The 22857-nt window shown below is 36.5% G+C and overlaps 1 protein-coding gene across 8 annotated transcripts in view; it reads left to right on the forward strand.

The window, feature by feature from the left end:
• Lim1 (LIM homeobox 1) overlaps nt 1–22857 on the forward strand; it is a 68041-nt gene that overhangs the window by 21375 nt on the left and 23809 nt on the right. For 4 of the 8 annotated variants that reach the window (XM_076127719.1, XM_076127718.1, XM_076127724.1 and 1 more), the window contains exons 4-5: nt 13592–13609; nt 18101–18118. The exons of 2 other annotated variants lie outside the window; for them this stretch is intronic. In XM_076127719.1, coding sequence (XP_075983834.1) covers nt 13592–13609; nt 18101–18118 — 36 coding nt within the window. The remainder of the gene's footprint in view (nt 1–13591; nt 13610–18100; nt 18119–22857) is intronic. 2 more of the 8 variants (XM_076127721.1, XM_076127720.1) reach the window with 2 other exon arrangements.

A 22857-nucleotide genomic window follows, 5' to 3' on the forward strand; every position in this document is an offset into this window, starting at 1 on the left:
TTTTCCTTAAGGTAGCGGTGTGAAATAACACGAGGTCTTCGAACGTTGATAGGTTTCCAGCTTCGGGCGTTTTCGTAGTTGATCGACTTGCGCCGAAGCGACGACACGAACCTCTAATAAAACAGTAGCAAAGCCTTTGGGCGATATCTTTATACCGCTACTTACTCTACAAGATAAAAAAGCGTAACGAAAACCTATACGTAACTGTATGTTTCTACATCAGTTATTCGGTTAAATAAATTGGTTTTTATATGCCTTGTTTTCGACAATATCTTGCTTAAAATTCTCGCTACATTAACACTTAATTGGATGCTACAGGATTATACGAAACAAAATGAGTTAACATTTTTTGGATGTATGTAATTCCGTAAATTCACAGTGAATTTTTGCTTTATAAAACATATGACTGTCTCATATATGCACGTCACAATTTATTTAACATGTGACAAAATATCACGAGGTATCAGACTGAAAGTTCCCGTTGCGTATTTTTCATTAAATGACTATAGAAATAGTAAGTAAATCCCATTGCATTCGATGGTAAAATAATTCACGGCTATAAAAACATATCTATAGAACGGTCTAGCTTCCCCTTCAGCAAGGCAATGATACGATAAGCCAAACAAGGAATTGTTTCCACTAGGTGCACTGATCCCCACAAAGGAGTAGATTAGACCCCGCTCGCATGCGAGGGTTAAGGCGCTTACGTGATATTGATACCGTGTATGAATTGCGAAACTTTTAATATCATAAAGATTTTATGGTTCAAGGATTTTTTTGCAAAGCCTGAATCATTTTAAGCTTTCTATGTATTTTGCTCTACATTATTTTAACTTTACACTTTTAAAAATGTTTATTATGAGTGTTTCTTTTGTTACGTTTCCTAACCATAATGCTATCTTAAGCTCTAAAAACAATAATCTTGTTACACAGTTAGATATACATATTTGAAAGAGATTTTACAAAAGTTTTCAACATCCTAAAAAAATACCAAAAAAACAGTACTCCAAACTTTTCCTACCAAAACAAAACAACAAAAATACGAGCGTGTTATATAATATTTAAAAAGGGCCCATTTCCCCTACTTCCTTTATCATACCGTTTCTATTTCCTGCGTGTGTACAGAGCTGTAGTATCTGCGCGGTACAGGCGTGGGCCGGCGGGGTCCCGGGGCCCGGCGCGCGGCGATAACGCCTATCAGTCAAACGCACGCGCGGCTCAATCGTGACGCTGACGTTATCGGAACACGGACGGCCTTTTTCTTAGTTCACCAGTTGTAGGGTTAAGATTAGGGTAACTTTGCCAATTTTATTTTAGAATAGTAGAGATATTTTTGCTTTGAATTTGTTTATGATTACAATTTTTTGCAGTATATTGAAAATGATACGTGTGTGATTTATGAAACATATGAACGTATTGCCTACCTGAATATTTTATAATTAGGTAAACATAACACTTTCGTTTCTACAAGAAAAAATCCGATCTCTGAAAAGTTCAGCACCCCTGTTCCCAGCTTAAAAAAATAATGTACTTCTTAAAAAAACAAGGCAAAGATAATAACATAACTGCTTACGTTAGCGGCTGATCCGTAGGGTTGCACCCTCTCGCCGCGGGATGTTTGCCTTGCAACCGATACGAGAGTTATTGTGGCCACGCTCTAGCACCCCTGATTACGTCATACACAAACGTTCAATTTCAAAGATATAATGCATAAATTATTAACAGATAACAAAACTGTAAACTTGTAATAACTAAAAATTTCATTTAGTTTTCTCTACATTTTGCCTCATAGAAATCTGTGAAGGTCATGGCCCTGGAAATCTCCGGTTTCTAAATACAAAAATATACACAATTCCATCTTAATTTTGATGCATCTCCACAACAAGAAGATTACGATTTCAGTAAAAGTATTCACGAACTCCAAATAACACGAATGTCAACCGAGCGTGGTAAAAAAGTAAAACGCGAAATTTCAGACGTAAACAAAACCTCTAAACCAGTTGTTAGTGCGATTGTTGCTGTGTTGTGAACCTTATCTGGTGGTGTTAAGAGTGATCGTGACCGCACGGAGAAAGTTGTGGTTACACAGCTATGTACAGTCACGTAGAGACTCCGAATGGCGTGGAATGGAGGAGACCGATAGAATCCCATTTCATGTCCCCTCCCCCTCACTTCAGCTCGCCCCCAGCGGTAGCCGAGGGGGGTGAGTCAGCCATTACTCCTGATTCTGCATCCGACGGCCCGATCGAGTTAATAAGACTGACAGCAGTGTATTATTTCAAAATCTCTTGAATATTCATTGGTGTTTTTCTTTGAAATTACATCATATCTTAGATTGTCTTCAAAAATGGTTATAATATATCTACGAAGCTCGTCGTGAAATCATACATGTTGTTTCTTGCGTAGCTGTTGTAGGTAATGAAATGTTATTTTACTTTCTTCAAGATTTATTGCCTGAATGTTTATGTTATTTTCATAGTAGTATAGGCGTCTTTTAATAGTTCTGTCTGTAATGAAAATGTCTCGCCTGTGTCTATAAAGATTAAGTGCACATGTTGTCTGAATGGTGCATATCTGTGGAACAATCGTGTGCACAGGCTGTTCAATGCTCATACAATTCGTACGTCACAGAGGTAATACGGAACCCGTGCACTGCGCACTGCGCGCATTGTGTCCGCGTGCTCCGTATAGTCCGTATAGTCCGTATCATAGCAGCAGATCGGCGCGAGGCGCGAGGTAGGTTTCACTGTGTCTAGTTATTGCTTCCCGCCTAACATGGCCACTTCGATTCCGTCGTATGTCTGCCCATTAATTTTTATTTATCGTTAAAACGATCGATAGGTAGCGTGCTCGTAAACTGGCCGCAGTAAACGTTTATGTTTGAGTTTTATGATGTTTTAATGTAGCGTTTTTGAAAGCTCGCGAGTCCCGAGTTTCTATTTTATATGAACTCGTGGAATAGAATTATAGGCAGTAAAACATGTCGAGGTGTGTGATAACCATGACTCGGATTTTAGCCATCTCCCGTCGCCATTGAAACCTTGCGAACATACCATGAGTCGTTCGTTTTAATGCGAGATTAGCTTTTATTGTGGATGTATAACTCGTATGTAAAGCGATTATGTACGGATGGGCGGAATGCTAAAATATCTGGCGAGTGAACGGTAAATAGTGAAATCGAACAATCACGTACATTCAAATAAAGACGGCAAAAAACTAATCGGTCAACGATTTACAGCGTCAGGAGCGTACCCCGAGGGCAAATTATCGATAATCGACCGACTAACCAAATAGCCGGTGTCGATACAAGTTATCGACAGTAATCGTTATAATCGCTGTTGCCGCGCGATTGTTGCCGCTCGCCATTACGGGACGTGCGCGGCGTTTTAATACTTAACCAATTTTTTTGACCCCTCACATAGAGGAAAACGAAACTGGTCCTGGTCCCTTCTAAACTAGCGATCTCGACAAGTTTTTGTATACGCTTATTATTGAAATTATTATTTATTAACTGTAATGGTCGGCGACGTTTTGAGGGTTAACTTCAGCGTTTAGCGTAATTTGGTCGGTTTGGCTTTTGAGGGGCTTATTAGTAATTATTAGTTGTCAAACCGCGGAGGTCGTGCGGGATAATTATTGTTTTATGGGTAACATCGAAAATAATGTTTCCTGTCGGCACACTCAAAATGAGACCATGCAACGTATTCCACTCTGTATGTACGCATTTTACATGTAAAAGTACAGTTTCTATGATATAATTATTAAACTATTTAAGTCATTAAATTATATTCGAGAACGTTATTTTGGTTAAAGTTTCCCGGTTTCAGTTCGTGACGTGTTGGCCGAGCGGTTCACGCATTCCTTTTTCAAATTATTTTTCTTTTCATGCGCGAGTATTGTGCGCGGGTAAATGGCGTGAAATTGACGGGTGGCCAGTGTTTGCTGGCGCGAAGCCTGGCCATTTAAATATGGAACCTGGAGGTTATACAGCCATCTAATTATTCTTAGTTATTCTTGTTAGCATTATGTTTTTAAAAAATAATAAAAAGTACTTGCACATGCAATATAACGTTCTATTAACGATAGCAATTTTAAAGTACCTAAATACTGCATGTTGCAATAAAACATTCACATGGATCAGATTTAGCATAGGTAAGTATAATACTTAATTGTCGTACATATTGCACATGTCATCAAATAACTGGCCGGTTACTAACAAAAAACGATAAAATTTGTAATCGAACGATATTATTTTGCATATCGCGTTGGATATTCGAATTACAAAAAGTGACGACTAGGCGTTCTTTTTTTTATCGCTGCACCTTTAGTTTGATTTTTTCTACAACATTCGTGAGAAATGAAACTTTTAAAGACCCATGTCATTCTTGTTTCTAGTACTGCTGACAATGGCCGGTTAACATAAAACACCAAGCGTTTAGGGTTTTAATACTTACTAGTTTTCGCGCCGCAGTTTTAGTTGAATGTGCGAACCGATTAACACTGACGCGAGCGGTAATGAGCCACAACAAAATAATAACACCATGTTATTAGAAACGTTTAAAATACCTTTTGAAGTGCAGGTGGCTGTTAGTGTGTATTCCTTAGTCATTTTAAATCTTAGCTTTTTAAAGTCGGTTCAGCTTAGAGTTATAGGACCTCATTGCTGGTAAACTTTTTAAATAGGTCCTTGTATAGCTAGACGTGGCAAAGGTGATTTTACTAAAACTATAGGTCTTCAATAACAGCTTGTCAAATTAGGTTCCAAGCAAAGACTTTGTACATTTGTGAGGATTGCAAATAAATATCGTCACTTTATTTTGTAATGAAAGTAATAATCACGAAGTCAATTGAATAACACATTTCTATGTTTAAGCAACCGTTATACTTATGATATTTGCAATACACTTTCATACATCCATGACTCTCCTTTAAAGAAACAAGGGCCTGTTCATGTAAAGACTGTCAACAGTAAAGTTACGAAAACTTTTCTGAAGTACGACCAAATATGACGAACATTTTTTCAAGACATTCTCTCGTAAGATCAATTCGCAGATAGGTACTATCTTCTATACCTACATATCTAATGTCGTAGGGAGGTGAAGGAGGAATATTATTTCCTTATCTACCCCTCGAGAAGTCGTTACCCCACCCTTCACGGAACAGGCGTAGGGACATCTAAGACTGTAGGAAGGTTTATGAGAAATATATCAACAGATGATCCAGTAATTTTGACTAGAATCTTTTGCACAGCTCTGCTTTACCTTGGGAGTTTGAGTTATAAGTTAGTTGTAGGTATATAATTTAAAATAAGTAAGATATTTAGTTTCAGTTTCTCTTGATAGCGAATCAGTGATAGTTAATGTAAAGCCACACCTATTTATTTTATTGCTTTGAAAATCCTTGACAACCTGAATAAAGTAGTATTCAGTACAGGATTTTGTATCTGTAGCGCTGTAGTATAATCTCGTTGCTTTTCCATTTTATCGGCTACATAAATAATAAGTTTGAAGTCATCAAACCTACCTACATGTACTGTAATAGTGTACAACATAAAAGCACGAGTGGGTGTTCCATACACCTGACAGTTGGAATCACTTCAAATGACCAGTTGTATTCCACTAATAAAAACAAACGTGCTATATTACAACGCATAAACGTTCTAACCAACACATGAAAAGCACAAAATTTATGACTGAAAACTAAAATGGGTTAATAAAAAAAATCATTAATCGTGGTTCTGATTAATACGGCGTTTGCGCAGGCTAGGCCGGTGTGGTAAAGGACTGGGGACCCGCCGCGGCAGGGGGCCCCGTATAATTGGACCCCCCGAGTCCCCCGCGTTAAGGCACCGATGTAAGGTTATTTATTAGACGGGCGGTCATTACGGCTTGTGTGTTAGAATGGCCTGTTGTTCGCCTCTTTACACTCGTTGTTTTTTTATGTAAATACACAGTTTGTTGGTTTGATTAGGACTTGGTGAAGGGTTTTAACATTTTGGTAGAACAGTTGAGAATGAAATATTGATTACTGTCGTTAGTCATGGGTTTGAAAGTATTTGGGTTTAATATGAGGACGACAGTAACTTATCGTTGTTTGAAATTCATAGTTTCGCAATCTCTCGAGTTGTTTTTGTTATTCATAAAATAAAGCACAACAAATTGTGTCACAGCTCCTACCGTCGTCTATGAAAGCGCCGCCTAATTTTATAGTCGTATAAAACCTCTTTAAAACAAAGCATAGACACGTACCACAATAAAACGCGACTATTAAAAACAAAAGCCCAGGAGCCAAGTGAACGTCCGGCACCGTCAATAAACTTGGTATTCCACGAACGGCTGGTAACACAATCATCAATGACACCCGACACTCAATCCATCGCTTGTTCGGCCCAGAACGCGCCATTCATACACAAAACATATGCTAACAAACCGTCCGTGCCATTATTCAACTTAACCTTAACACTTTAATAGCCTGAATCGGGAATCGAAGCTGCGACGCCTCATTTCACTTCGCTTCCTCGACGCCCTCACACTCAAAACACAGCCTTAACAACATTCATCAAAGTTCATTTTTGTTTCTTCAACTCTCAAGTCTCTTAATTGGCTGCTGTGAATTGTAAACATCTTATGTAAGGCGAATTAACAATTGAATTTGATTCCAAACTTCATTAAAATAGAGTTAAGATTTCTATGTATGTGCGGAATGCAAAATTTTCAGCTATACAGTTCACGATGCTATTAAAATTAATGAGCGAAACAGGTTGGAACACGGAATAAGGGAATTGAGGTCTTTGTAGGGTCTGAACTTGCTTCTAAACGATGCTTAAGAGGCTATGCACTTTCTACTTAAGATTACTTAATAAATTAAGCTTTATTGTAGAACACGAATCAGTTCAAAGATCAACAAGTGTAGACAATCTTCGATAGAGTTGTTTAAGGCATCTGAAGACTAACTAACTACTAACTTGCGTTTGAATCACGTTTCGGCTAAACGACGGCTAATTAATTGGACCGGCTTTTTGTACAAATCTATACTAATATTATAAAGCTGAAGAGTTTGTTTGTTTGTTTGATTGTTTGTTTGTTTGTTTGTTTGTTTGAACGCGCTAATCTCAGGAACTACTGGTCCGATTTGAAAAATTCTTTCAGTGTTAGATAGTCCATTTATTGAGGAAGGTTATTTGAACAGAGTACCAGCGAAAAATGTTACAAAAACGGGGAAAATTTTGACCCATTCTCTCTTACGTGACGCAAGCGAAGTTGCGCGGGTCAGCTAGTACTCAATACAACGATAAAGTATAGGAAAATGTATTGCGCCTCGAAGTATTAAGCTGTCCCAGGATCTATTGAGAACAAAATCGGCTAAATTTTTCCTGAATTAAAATTTTCACCAAATGCCTTTCATTAAGGCAAGGATTTTGAGTAGGTAATCTGATAAATGAGGGAACTATTATTTTCTTTCGTCATTCCCATGAGTCTAGTTAGAGACCTAAAAACGCGATTTGCTACAAGTCTTACGAACTTAATTTGCTTTATTCACATAATACAGCGTGGGGTAAATCTCAAGCGGCAATAACAAAGAGAATAAACACCGTGTTTAAGCGCAAGAATCATCGTAACGCTAAATTAGAATCAGACTTACTTTTAATACTTTTTTAACGGTCATTTGAACTTTGATAGTTTATGGTCAGAGTTTTTTCTAGATCTGTTCTGGTGACGGATCGCAGTGGACCGTGCAGGTTTCCGCGTAGAAAGCGTCTGAGGTCATCCGAACGATTAGCGATATCTGCTCTGGAGGGTAATCAGATGGATTACTATTGTTACGTAATTGTACAAAATAAATAAATATTACATAATATTAACTATGCCTATTCTTTTGATAGATTGCTATAAGTATAGTCCAGTAAATCTTTGATAAATAATTTCGCTTGTAACACAGGATTTTGATGGTAGTTAAATTATAAAAATAACCCAATATTGCCTGTTAACCTGCTCGACAATAAATTCTTAAATTGGTTCAAAATTGACAGGCTCCACAGCTCGCCGAGTCTGAAATAACCTCAAGGGAGGTCGTTCCGTGTCCGTCAAACGTTCCCAGGCTACCGATTCGGACCTCCTTCACTTTATTGTTTTCAAAATTTTACTGCCGCACTAAATCATTATTTTCTGCGAAAACAACCGACGTTATGTGATTTAATGCGAACGCCTTCACTATCCTTTGATGAACTCCATTTATATTTAAATCATTGTTCTGAGAAAGACATAAAACCGCTTCATCACTTTCCCATAGACAACCTCGTTTGAAACTTTTTAGTCGTATGTAAATAAAAACGCCGCACCGATATTAATAATGCGGAATAGAAACAAAAAAGGAAGAAATTAAAAATCGAACTCGGGAACGAAACATCCATACAATAATGGGAAGGAACAAAGAGGTAAAAAAGCGGGAAGAAACCTGTCGACGCCATGTTGTGTGGCAGTCGGCCTTCACGCCTTGGCCGCTGAAGATTATCTTTCGAAAAAAGAACCGAACGGGAGGCTCGTTTCACAATGAACGGCTTATATCGATTTTTATTTGATAGGATTATCAGCTCTTATGGCTACCGAATAAAGAATAGTTTGGTATGGAGTAGTGGTTACTTGATGTGTTTTGTTGTCGTTCTGAAGAAAGAGCTTCGTCACCGTGCGCCTGCGTTGATGACCTGTCAATTGTACGCTGGCTGTAGAGAAAAAAAGTGACATTAGAGTGGCCATCTATTATTTTGACTTTATGTGAGGAGATGGAGCCGAGATTGATCGTGTTTGGCTCAGCCCTTTTAATTACACCGCATTTAACTGAATGGCTTTGTGTCCGTCTACTGTTCGGTAGATGTTTATGTATTATACTTACCTACACTTATGTAGACTTTTTTAAGGTAGCTTTGTTGTTCGGATACACAAGGAGCTTTGTGCAGATGTCGAATGGAAAGAAAACTACTTTAAGCCTACTCTAGAGAGATTTCATTCTTAGTCCAAAAACTATCGGATATTGAATCTGACACCAAATCCTCAAGTCTAAATAAATATTTGTTTTTTTTTTTTATAAAACTAGGTTCAAATTATTCAAGCGATGAAAAGTGTTGAGACATCGATCAATCTGGAATCCGTTCGACAAATAGATGATGAATGATTCACAATATTAGCAGTTAGTTACGTATGCTCATGTAAATTGGTCACGGCGCGTGGTACATGCTCGCGTGCGTCGCCGGCGTCTCATTGTACAATTTTGTATGCCCGCCATACTGTCGTATCACATACATTACGATACATTACCGTCAATTGCGGCCGCGTGTGAAATTTCATAAATATGTATCGGTTTAGTAAAGGCTTAAGTACCCTCATTATGCAGTGCTATGTAAGTAAACACGATGTTAAGTGATTGAAAACAATTTGTTAGGCTTTTGAGTTTAGTATTGAAACTGAGGAAATCCCGATATACGAGATTGCGTAAGTAATTTATTTATATGATCTACTGAAGAAAATAAAAAATATCATGAACTAAATTAGTGACCATACATAAAATCTATCTCAGAGTAGATTCCTTTGAGCCTATCCTAAAGTACAGGGTTTAGTAACTCTAGCAAAACTATGATTCGTACTTTGTTTTCATAGAGGTGTAGTAAGACATATGGTAATACTCGCAATAATAAATGAATAAATACTTACATTCAGTATTTATTTTCTCTTTACTTACATCTCATTATACATGCTTGATAGAGTCGTAGAATCAATTTACGTAGTACATTTTTATTGAGGAAAATTGCAAACATTTTTTTTTTTGTTGATGATATCTAGTCTGGATCAATGGTTTCAGGTCATTTGTTTCACAGCAATCATTTTAAGGTCTAGCGGTAGTGATAATAAGGCTTTCTTGCTTAACATCTTTTGCATTTTCACTAAGGTTAATATTTCTATCTTCGTCCATGATTAGAGAAAGCGCGGGTCATTTGTGATTTGCAAGATTTTGGTGCCTGAAAAAGATGTCTGACTTTTACGAATTCTCCCCCGCTTTGGAAAAAATACCTGAAAATACTTTAAACCATTCGATTAAGGGCCTAACCCCTTCCTCATTACGTACGTTACCCAATAGTGGGAAATTCATACTTCTACTTTTAAATCAATAACACATCTTACGTGCGACTGTGTATAAAAGCAATGATTTGATTTCCATTATAATACTACTTCACACTATTACTGGGTAGAGAACACCATTACCAAAACCACATCTACTTCTAACAAATTCATATACTGATATAAAAAACAGTCACAAGTGAAATCCCACTGCAATATCTCGTGTTGAGACAGATATAGAAATAAATAAAGCCACCGCGTGTTTGTGCGGCGGGCGGCGGCGGCGCGGGCGCAATCTGCGCGGGTCACGATCTGCGGTCACGTAGCTCCCACTACCAATATATACGTAATACTATATTACTAGGTAACTACAACGCTTGTGTTGTACTCTTGAAATGTATGTTAGACTTATGTAATACATTCCACCGGCGACTTCGTCCGCGGAAAAAAGTATCCTATGTGTGAATCTAGGTTAACTTCAGTTCAAACAGTCGTAAATCCAAGAAGATTTATACAAACTTTCATCTCCTATTTCATCCCCTTGGAGGTAGAATTAATCAAAATCTATTCTTAGCGGATGCTTACGTCATAACACCTAGGTACTTGTATGCCAAATTTCAGCCCGATCCGTCCAGTGGTTTGGGCTGCCGTTGACAGATCACTATGTCCAGTCAGTCACCTTTGAGTTATATATATTTAGATGTAAATATGTAATAATAGTAGTAGAAAGGAAGATAAGAACCATGTGACGGCATGAAGACTTGACCAAATTGTAAAGATCTAATAGTAAAATGCGAACTTTGCTATCATTTTACCATCGAACAGGATATCGGACATAAGCAGAAATTAGTTCATAATGCTGTGCAGTTAGAATAACAAATAATTATCAATGAAGGAAATTAAATGAACAATTAAAATCTGGGTTTTTAGTTAACTCAATTATAAAATAACCCCGTATACGGTATTAGAGGTTTCTATAGACATTTATATGAAATTTCAGACTGATTAACTCATGTTTTATAGCTAATACAGACTTCAAATTGATTTGCAGTACAAATATATTATATCCTCCAAAGAATTTGTAATTAAAGATTCTTCATGAAAATATTATAGTTAGTTATAGTATAATAAAGTATTATTGTTGTAAAAGACGTACTTAACTGTAAATAAAGATGCGTTAAAGTTATTTAATTAAGGTTTTTATACGTCTGGACAAAAATATGTAAGTTTTCTATCAGTGAGTGGTTTTATTAACATTATAAAAGACATAGATTTCAGTACTAATACACCACGGTTCTGAAATATCTTTTCTAAGCTTGAATTACTATTAGTGGGCCCCAAAGAAATTCTCTCACTGCTTCCTAATACGCGAAGAGCTTTAAAAAAAAGAAACCAACAGCAATGGCCGAACACAAATCCGTTTGTTCGTTTGTCTTCGTTTCAGTCATACTTCGGTAATATTGCGCTTACTGTTGCACCACCATCTTAAATTGAGACAGACGCGCCAGTATAACGGAACGTTCTTTGTTTTTAAGCAATGGACATAACGATTACTCACTGCTTACTATTGCTTAGTCACTAACAGCTGATGTACACTCGTTTTTATAATCTAACGTTAGTACTAGTCTAAGACATCTATATCTATACTAATATTATAAAGCTGAAGAGTTTGTTTGTTTGTTTGTTTGAACGCGCTAATCTCAGGAACTACTGGTCCGATTTGAAAAAATCTTTTTAGAATCTAAGATTGTATTTTTGGTATCATAGTTGCAAGTCTGTTTAATTTTATGAAAAACAAACAGTTTTGGTTGTATTTCAATGCGTGTGGGCATAGAAACTGTCGTCTGTCTATGTCAAATTACAAACTGACCACTTACAGTTTACACCAAGACAATGTGTAATAGTTTCATGACGTGTTCCCGAAAAAGCCGTTGTCTTTTATGAGTTACTAGCTGACCCGCGCAATTTCGCTTGCGTCACATAAGAGAGAATGTTTTTGTAACATTTTTTATTGCTACTCTGCTCCTATTGGTCGTAGCGTAATGGTATATGTATAGCCTACAGCCTTCCTCAATAAATGGACTATCTAACACTGAACGAATTTTTCAAATCGGACCAGTAGTTCCAGAGATTAGCGCGTTCAAACAAACAAACAAACAAACAATCAAACAAACAAACAAACTCTTCAGCTTTATAATATTAGTATAGATAGAAATATTGAGTATATTTATTATGAGAATGATTAAAGTTTATCTGACAATTTATGACCTGCTTTAGGTATTGTGTTGTTCACCCAAATGTCACCCAGTGTGCAACATAATTATATGCAAATTATATACCGATAAGCTCCAGACAGTCTACTCTGTATCTATTAAACCTCTATACCTAGACATAAATGGTTCCGACGACAGAATAAACAGTTACTCTCATACTAAATCATAAAACGCTATTAATCTCGGAAAAATGGTAATCCAGACATTCGTGATGCTCCATAACAGCCGAATTTGATCGCAGACAAACTGTGGGAGGTCGTTAGCGAAGAAGCAACCGTAAACAAACTGATAAATTGAAATATTATTCGTCAAATACACAAATCGAGCTCGTTACGAGGTCAAAGAATTCACTTCGGCGCATAAAAAAATAATTTAACACCAATTTTTCACAGCTATCCGTTGGATGGGCGACTAATTTGTTCGAATGCAGCGCCGGGCCCTGCGCGCGCGCACCATTGTGTTAGATCAAATATGGCGGCTTTAATGGCGCCCTCGACGCTGACATATTGCTTGTACGTGTGTTGTAACTGTTATTTATGGCTATACCACTGTACGCGGCTCTACACTCCGTACAGTACGAAATTAGGCAGCTTTGTGTTTGTCAGGTCATTTCTTTTGACCTTTCACTGTAAGTCATACCGTGATTAAATGAGATGGTACCATTAATCGGTCTTGTAGGTGTTATACGTGTCTGTTTTAATACATACTGAATCGACGTTTAACTTTAAAATAAGTATCAATTGATGTAGTGACCTTATCGAAAACATGAACACATGTACCGGTCACCTTGCGTGTAACATCTATCCATCAGAGCGCATTTAACCATCTCGAAATTTAACGTCGCTATAAACAGCTCACAATATCATATAGACACTATAAATAACACATAATACAGATACATAAAACATAAAAAATAAAGGTAGAGTCGAAAAAGTCATTAGTCACGTTATGCGTCGGGGGCGCCGTGGCACCGAATCGGCCGGCGTTAAATACTCAACTCATGCTATCGTAGGCATTCGTAGGCAATCGTATTCTGTTTAATTGTGTTCTGAGACTACCCTCCCATAGCTACTTGGGGAAGTCACGACTGCTTTTGAAAGGAGCCGGCGTCTACTCGGCCTGCCAATAAGTTTCTTTTTTTATGTTCATCTTGGGTGCTGGATTCTTTTCAAACATGCCATGTACTTATTGTAGTTTCTGTTATTATAGGTAAAGCCGAAATGCCATGTGAGTGATAGCTGTTAATTTTTTAGTTCGATTACGAACATTTCTATGGTACTTTTGATTGCAATTTGTAATTGTCTGCTTCTATTGAGCCTAATTGAATATACTTGTACCATTCTTGCTCTACAGTAGGAAGAAAATTTTTAAAATAGAAATGTTATAATCTGTGCCATCCTGTGTATCTAAGTATTTATCATCTTTTATGCTTCGCAGTATCAAGCTTGAAAGGTTATTTTTGTGAGATTACAACAGCCTAATAATACAACAACGTATTCAGAGTTTATCTAAGACGTTCTATTCTTAGGGACATGTAACTTTTAAATCAATAACACATCTTACGTGCGACTGTGTATAAAAGCAATGATTTGATTTCCATTATAATACTACTTCACACTATTACTGGGTAGAGAACACCATTACCAAAACCACATCTACTTCTAACAAATTCATATACTGATATAAAAAACAGTCACAAGTGAAATCCCACTGCAATATCTCGTGTTGAGACAGATATAGAAATAAATAAAGCCACCGCGTGTTTGTGCGGCGGGCGGCGGCGGCGCGGGCGCAATCTGCGCGGGTCACGATCTGCGGTCACGTAGCTCCCACTACCAATATATACGTAATACTATATTACTAGGTAACTACAACGCTTGTGTTGTACTCTTGAAATGTATGTTAGACTTATGTAATACATTCCACCGGCGACTTCGTCCGCGGAAAAAAGTATCCTATGTGTGAATCTAGGTTAACTTCAGTTCAAACAGTCGTAAATCCAAGAAGATTTATACAAACTTTCATCTCCTATTTCATCCCCTTGGAGGTAGAATTAATCAAAATCTATTCTTAGCGGATGCTTACGTCATAACACCTAGGTACTTGTATGCCAAATTTCAGCCCGATCCGTCCAGTGGTTTGGGCTGCCGTTGACAGATCACTATGTCCAGTCAGTCACCTTTGAGTTATATATATTTAGATGTAAATATGTAATAATAGTAGTAGAAAGGAAGATAAGAACCATGTGACGGCATGAAGACTTGACCAAATTGTAAAGATCTAATAGTAAAATGCGAACTTTGCTATCATTTTACCATCGAACAGGATATCGGACATAAGCAGAAATTAGTTCATAATGCTGTGCAGTTAGAATAACAAATAATTATCAATGAAGGAAATTAAATGAACAATTAAAATCTGGGTTTTTAGTTAACTCAATTATAAAATAACCCCGTATACGGTATTAGAGGTTTCTATAGACATTTATATGAAATTTCAGACTGATTAACTCATGTTTTATAGCTAATACAGACTTCAAATTGATTTGCAGTACAAATATATTATATCCTCCAAAGAATTTGTAATTAAAGATTCTTCATGAAAATATTATAGTTAGTTATAGTATAATAAAGTATTATTGTTGTAAAAGACGTACTTAACTGTAAATAAAGATGCGTTAAAGTTATTTAATTAAGGTTTTTATACGTCTGGACAAAAATATGTAAGTTTTCTATCAGTGAGTGGTTTTATTAACATTATAAAAGACATAGATTTCAGTACTAATACACCACGGTTCTGAAATATCTTTTCTAAGCTTGAATTACTATTAGTGGGCCCCAAAGAAATTCTCTCACTGCTTCCTAATACGCGAAGAGCTTTAAAAAAAAGAAACCAACAGCAATGGCCGAACACAAATCCGTTTGTTCGTTTGTCTTCGTTTCAGTCATACTTCGGTAATATTGCGCTTACTGTTGCACCACCATCTTAAATTGAGACAGACGCGCCAGTATAACGGAACGTTCTTTGTTTTTAAGCAATGGACATAACGATTACTCACTGCTTACTATTGCTTAGTCACTAACAGCTGATGTACACTCGTTTTTATAATCTAACGTTAGTACTAGTCTAAGACATCTATATCTATACTAATATTATAAAGCTGAAGAGTTTGTTTGTTTGTTTGTTTGAACGCGCTAATCTCAGGAACTACTGGTCCGATTTGAAAAAATCTTTCAGTATTAGATAGCCTATTTATCGAGGAAGGCTATAGGCTATATAGCATCACGCTACGACCGATAGGAGCAGAGTACCAGTAAAAAATGTTACAAAGACGGGGAAAATTCTCTCTAATCTGACGCAAGCGACGTTGCGCGGGTCAGCTAGTGAATTCTATAATTAATATTTTAATTCTGTCAGTTATACTTTATGAAAACCCATAAATATTTATTTTCTCGAAACGACAATAAAATTTCAGAACGACAATCATTATTTAAAAAAAAATTACGCACGTATAATTTCCCACGACAATAAAACCGGCCAGTAATTGAAAACAGAAGACAACAGACAAACCATATTTAAATATGGAATAAAAAAAAACAATTACAGTGAAATCAACTGTAGAGTGGGTTTCTTTAGTATACCAGTTTTACGAGTACCCTTTCTTGACTATGCCTAATGAGTCCTAAAGCACCATAAGGCTATGAGCATGGGCTTTAAACTCATAACTACCCGTCAGAGTGTAGTCATAGACATGATTGATGACTCTTCAGCCTTAATAGTAATGAATACTCATTATTCTTCCCCCGGTGATTTCTGTAACATTGTATATTTAAAATATGAAAATAACTAAACGAAATGGTCTTCGAATCTCCTGTAAGTGGCCAGTTTGTCTCGATGTGTCATTGTATTTGCACACAGAAACTATTTAGGCTTTATTATTATTGTTTGTTGCTCGAGTCACTCTCATGTTTTAGAATCTAAGATTGTATTTTTGGTATCATAGTTGCAAGTCTGTTTAATTTTATGAAAAACAAACAGTTTTGGTTGTATTTCAATGCGTGTGGGCATAGAAACTGTCGTCTGTCTATGTCAAATTACAAACTGACCACTTACAGTTTACACCAAGACAATGTGTAATAGTTTCATGACGTGTTCCCGAAAAAGCCGTTGTCTTTTATGAGTTACTAGCTGACCCGCGCAATTTCGCTTGCGTCACATAAGAGAGAATGTTTTTGTAACATTTTTTATTGCTACTCTGCTCCTATTGGTCGTAGCGTAATGGTATATGTATAGCCTACAGCCTTCCTCAATAAATGGACTATCTAACACTGAACGAATTTTTCAAATCGGACCAGTAGTTCCAGAGATTAGCGCGTTCAAACAAACAAACAAACAAACAATCAAACAAACAAACAAACTCTTCAGCTTTATAATATTAGTATAGATAGAAATATTGAGTATATTTATTATGAGAATGATTAAAGTTTATCTGACAATTTATGACCTGCTTTAGGTATTGTGTTGTTCACCCAAATGTCACCCAGTGTGCAACATAATTATATGCAAATTATATACCGATAAGCTCCAGACAGTCTACTCTGTATCTATTAAACCTCTATACCTAGACATAAATGGTTCCGACGACAGAATAAACAGTTACTCTCATACTAAATCATAAAACGCTATTAATCTCGGAAAAATGGTAATCCAGACATTCGTGATGCTCCATAACAGCCGAATTTGATCGCAGACAAACTGTGGGAGGTCGTTAGCGAAGAAGCAACCGTAAACAAACTGATAAATTGAAATATTATTCGTCAAATACACAAATCGAGCTCGTTACGAGGTCAAAGAATTCACTTCGGCGCATAAAAAAATAATTTAACACCAATTTTTCACAGCTATCCGTTGGATGGGCGACTAATTTGTTCGAATGCAGCGCCGGGCCCTGCGCGCGCGCACCATTGTGTTAGATCAAATATGGCGGCTTTAATGGCGCCCTCGACGCTGACATATTGCTTGTACGTGTGTTGTAACTGTTATTTATGGCTATACCACTGTACGCGGCTCTACACTCCGTACAGTACGAAATTAGGCAGCTTTGTGTTTGTCAGGTCATTTCTTTTGACCTTTCACTGTAAGTCATACCGTGATTAAATGAGATGGTACCATTAATCGGTCTTGTAGGTGTTATACGTGTCTGTTTTAATACATACTGAATCGACGTTTAACTTTAAAATAAGTATCAATTGATGTAGTGACCTTATCGAAAACATGAACACATGTACCGGTCACCTTGCGTGTAACATCTATCCATCAGAGCGCATTTAACCATCTCGAAATTTAACGTCGCTATAAACAGCTCACAATATCATATAGACACTATAAATAACACATAATACAGATACATAAAACATAAAAAATAAAGGTAGAGTCGAAAAAGTCATTAGTCACGTTATGCGTCGGGGGCGCCGTGGCACCGAATCGGCCGGCGTTAAATACTCAACTCATGCTATCGTAGGCATTCGTAGGCAATCGTATTCTGTTTAATTGTGTTCTGAGACTACCCTCCCATAGCTACTTGGGGAAGTCACGACTGCTTTTGAAAGGAGCCGGCGTCTACTCGGCCTGCCAATAAGTTTCTTTTTTTATGTTCATCTTGGGTGCTGGATTCTTTTCAAACATGCCATGTACTTATTGTAGTTTCTGTTATTATAGGTAAAGCCGAAATGCCATGTGAGTGATAGCTGTTAATTTTTTAGTTCGATTACGAACATTTCTATGGTACTTTTGATTGCAATTTGTAATTGTCTGCTTCTATTGAGCCTAATTGAATATACTTGTACCATTCTTGCTCTACAGTAGGAAGAAAATTTTTAAAATAGAAATGTTATAATCTGTGCCATCCTGTGTATCTAAGTATTTATCATCTTTTATGCTTCGCAGTATCAAGCTTGAAAGGTTATTTTTGTGAGATTACAACAGCCTAATAATACAACAACGTATTCAGAGTTTATCTAAGACGTTCTATTCTTAGGGACATGTAACATTGTTATTTATATTTCAGAAATAAAAAGAGATGTGAAAACAAATAGAAAAATATATTTAATAAAGAAATTCTATTAGCGTAGAGTCAAACGGCTCTACGTATCGCTGCTACGTTCAAAAACAATTCCCCACTCGCGGAGATTTCCCGCGGCCGACAGACAGAGCGCCCAATGGAAATGACATTTTAAAAACCGCTCTCAAACCGAACCTATAGCCGATTTTACATATACTTGTGTTTCGCACGCACGCTCCGTGCGCAACGTCGATAAAAGAGGGCGTGGCCGTCGCCGCCGCATCCACCAATCACGTCGCGCCGCTCCACGTGTGCGTACACCGCACCCTTTCATGTGTGCCGCGACACTACGCAAGTGTGAGTGACGTTACGTTTATACGGCCGTGGTGTATATGGGCGTAAATAAGTATATGCCGGCTACCGGCACCACAAAGGTTCCCATATCTTTTATGTTCTTAGATCCTTATCTCGCGGTTTCTTATTTTACATTTGAGATGGTGGCCTGGAATTAACGGTCAGCCCCATAAACACGCTATAACAAACTTTAATATGCCCGTAATACAAAATAATCTGTGATTTTTACTGCGTTAGCTGCGTTAATAGGTTGTTATAGATTTAAAGATTACGACTTGTTGTGTTTTTGGTAAAAATATTCATGAATCACCTTGATTGAATTGTTAATGGCTCTAAATTGTTGATTATCGCGATGTAAATTATGTTTTAGAATACGAGTTTATGTAAAACAATACAGATATTTTTATCTTGAACGATTACTGGCAGCGATTAGAGTGGAGTTTTAGCATAAAAAAGTATGGACTTGGAAATTGATTAAATCATTAACTATAAAATGATGGTAGTAAAAACAATTTATAAATTATAAATAAAGAAGCCGCAGAATTTTGAATTTGTGACATCAAAGGACGTGTTTTATTCGAAATTGAGCGACAATAAAAGACCGTTTTCCCGCCAAAATTCGATTAGCGAGGTACAGCGGGACAAAGGAAGTCGTTTATACGGGGGGTGGGCTTAAAATTGATTTTGGAAGTAGGGCGTAGCACATAGGTGAGTGGAAACCTTTACTGGTATACGGAATTTGATGCAGTACAATTTCGGTAAAACAGTTTTGAGTAATATGTTCGTATTGATCGGTAAATGTTTGGTAGAGCAATATTATTTGACGTAGCAACCGTAGCCTGTATTGATGTTTAATAAAACCTCGTTGACTCATCTCTCGTACGAAAAGGAAGTAAATATCGCGATTCGAATTCTGATCATAGCTTCCTCAGTTGTTAGTTTAATCTTGGTTTTATAGAAGTAGAGTTTGAAAACTGAAAAGTTTAACGATGATAACTACTGCTTTTGATTGCCAAGTGGTTTTAAAAATGGAGACTTTCAAATTCTGGATTGAGCTTATTGAAATCTATGAAAGCTACTGTAATTTAAATCTATTTAGAGATAATATAAATAACTAGGCAAAGACTCTATACGATCTCTATTCTTCTCAATCCTTCACTATTAGCCAATCAGTTCTAGAAAAATATAATACCTTATCAAGTTACTCACTGACAGATATTTCTAAGAAAACAGTAATTATTCACGACCAGTTCTATGAAAATGCCTTCATCTATCAATATCATTATAAATGATCAGTGACGTAGTTCCTAACCTTTGTACGCTACTGTAACTCTACACTTTCATATTCAATTTATAGAGCACTCGATATGTTCTGATTACTACTTTATTCATGAGCGAGAGAAAGCTCTATGTAGAGTTGTTTATTTTTATACCTTACCTTTTCTATATTCGTTTTTTTGTTGTCTTTACTTTTAAAAGTGGCCAGGAGTTTTGTGCTTGCTCTACTTATTAACCCTTTACTCCGAATAGGCGGAACTTGTGGTATGCTTGACTATCATATGGTCCAATATTTGACCAAATTTAACAAATAGTTTGACGTTACGAACATACCAAATTTGAAAGTTAAATATAATTTTGTTGGTGTAAAATTATCATGATAATAAAATGAGTTCCTTCGCTAATATACTTGTCTGTTTTTATAGCATTAGTTAAGCTACATAAAAATAATTGTTTAATATTAACTAACAGTCAGTTAACTAGGCAAAGGTTTTGCCATATAAATTATCACGTAAGGGGTATAAAAAAACGATCTATCCTCAGCCCTGTCGAACACAAACAATCCATAAAAATCGTTCAAGTCGTTTCGAGTAAGTTTTATAACACATAATTAAACAATTCTATATTATAACATAACTTTAATCGAAAATATGAAACAAAAAATATAGCCGTCACTTTTTCCACTACGAACCACTCATCATCCATCGATTACATTGTTCAAAGTAAACATTCACAAGTGCGAATTGAACCACCCTTGTACGGTAAACATTAAAACACGATCACTGATCAATGAGCTACATATTTTTATCACTCACTCGTACCCTGAGGGTTTGTTCTACCCACTTCACGTAAAAGGTCTGTCAATAGAGGGCCTCGAGTACTGAGGCAAACAGTTACCCCTTACTACTAGTAGTGTTTAAGTTTGTGCTTCATTTATCTTGTAATCTACTAGCTATGTGTTTTTATTACTTTTCACGTAAATATACAATGTGTGCTTATTTGTTATATTGGGTTTCGTCGATAATCGTCGCCTTTTTAAAAAACTTTTATTTCTGTATAGTTTTATAATAATATAAAGTTAAACTTGTTAATAACTGAGCGTGAAAATTACTCAAAGTCTAATCTAGTTTAAGCTAGGGTAGATAAGTCTAGCTCTTGATAGAACTCGATAGTAGAGCAGATAGGTATTTGGCAAAAGAAGCGTTTCAATTCAGGAGATTCCTTTTTTTGTACCATTTGTACTCAAGGCCTAATCCCGCTATCTCATTCGAAACGAGACCCTTGCTAAGCAGTGTGACAGTCATGGAAAAATTATACACTATCAATTCATAAATACTCTTATGCAAAGTGTCGCTACCTCACAAGGGCAAATCACCACAAAGTTTTGTAGTTCACTGAACAACCGTCCAACCGAACGACAGCTGACCTATCGACATTGTTAATGACCCTATATTAGCTGGTGCTAAAAATAACATGGTTTGACTAATCTAATTAAGTAATACTACCTTGTTGGTCCAGTAGATACAAGACCACAGTCTTGTGTGTCTTGAGTGTCCTGAAGTACGATTTCCTATCACCATTGACTACGTATCGACAAATTTTGTTTGAAAACCTTCCCTAAAAGAAATATAGCACTTTAAAGTTAAGTTATATCCATATATTTGTCTAGACACTGGGAAATGCGATATTATTTGAGTCAGTAAAATCTCATTATCAAATGTCATATTTGTACATTTCGCCACATAGAGGTTATTCTTGATGCGGACGTTATCTTTTGAGTACATAGCACCAAAAATTTCGTCACACAGAGGTTGTTTTTGGTGCGAACGTTATACATAATACCTATCCAACTCTCGAATTAATTCGCTAAACTGCCACACAGTTAACTAGGTCAACGCACCTATGTATAAATAGACCTCCACACTTGAATAGCGTCTCCCACATAGAAGCCAAGACCCCACAGCCTTCAAGTCAGACCCTCCAATGACTTGCACTCGTCGAGGAAGCGCAAGTCAAAGGCGGGAAACGCTACAAGATTAATATGACTAAGTCAAGCCGATATGCTGCCTCATCGCCTACCTATATCGGCTTAATTAAGTTGGGCCCTACAGTTGCCTTGACTACCATGTGGTTTACACAAAAATATCTACTTATTTATTAAAAATATAGAAATAAATCAAATATGTTTCTCAAAATAAGATCATAGTTATATTATTAACTTGATCGAATAACCAACTTCCGTATTCTATGTATTTTGGGTTGAGCGTAATTAAAGTCACAATTATAACGTACTGCATAGTTCATCTTACAAAGACTTTTAACAAGACTCAAAAAATAATCCCACGGTCCAAAACTCAAACGAAACAGTACACCCAATAAATAATCATAAATATTGTCGACGACAGCAAAACACATCGTTTTATAAATCGATATATCTAGCTTATATCTAAGATAAAGTTATTATAACGCTATACATATTTCATACATTCGGTGAGACAAGCTCATCTCGTTGCATGACAGATGGTACGATGGGTAACATAGCCGGCGGGCTGGCATACGGCGATGTTGCCTGTGCCTATATCAGGATTTAAAAATACTTTCGTTTTGTTTATGCTTGGTGTATTTGCAAATTATGATTATGTTAATTATTATTAATAATCTGTGGGCTGATTCTGAATCATGTTTTTACAAAAAATAAAGTATACGTATAAGTTTATCATATTATTATATTAACTTACTATTTTTTCTTCTTCTTTTAACAATAAAAAATCCTTAGTTACGT

The sequence above is a fragment of the Anticarsia gemmatalis genome, chromosome 20 (assembly GCF_050436995.1).
Source record: "Anticarsia gemmatalis isolate Benzon Research Colony breed Stoneville strain chromosome 20, ilAntGemm2 primary, whole genome shotgun sequence".
Taxonomy (NCBI): domain Eukaryota; kingdom Metazoa; phylum Arthropoda; class Insecta; order Lepidoptera; family Erebidae; genus Anticarsia; species Anticarsia gemmatalis.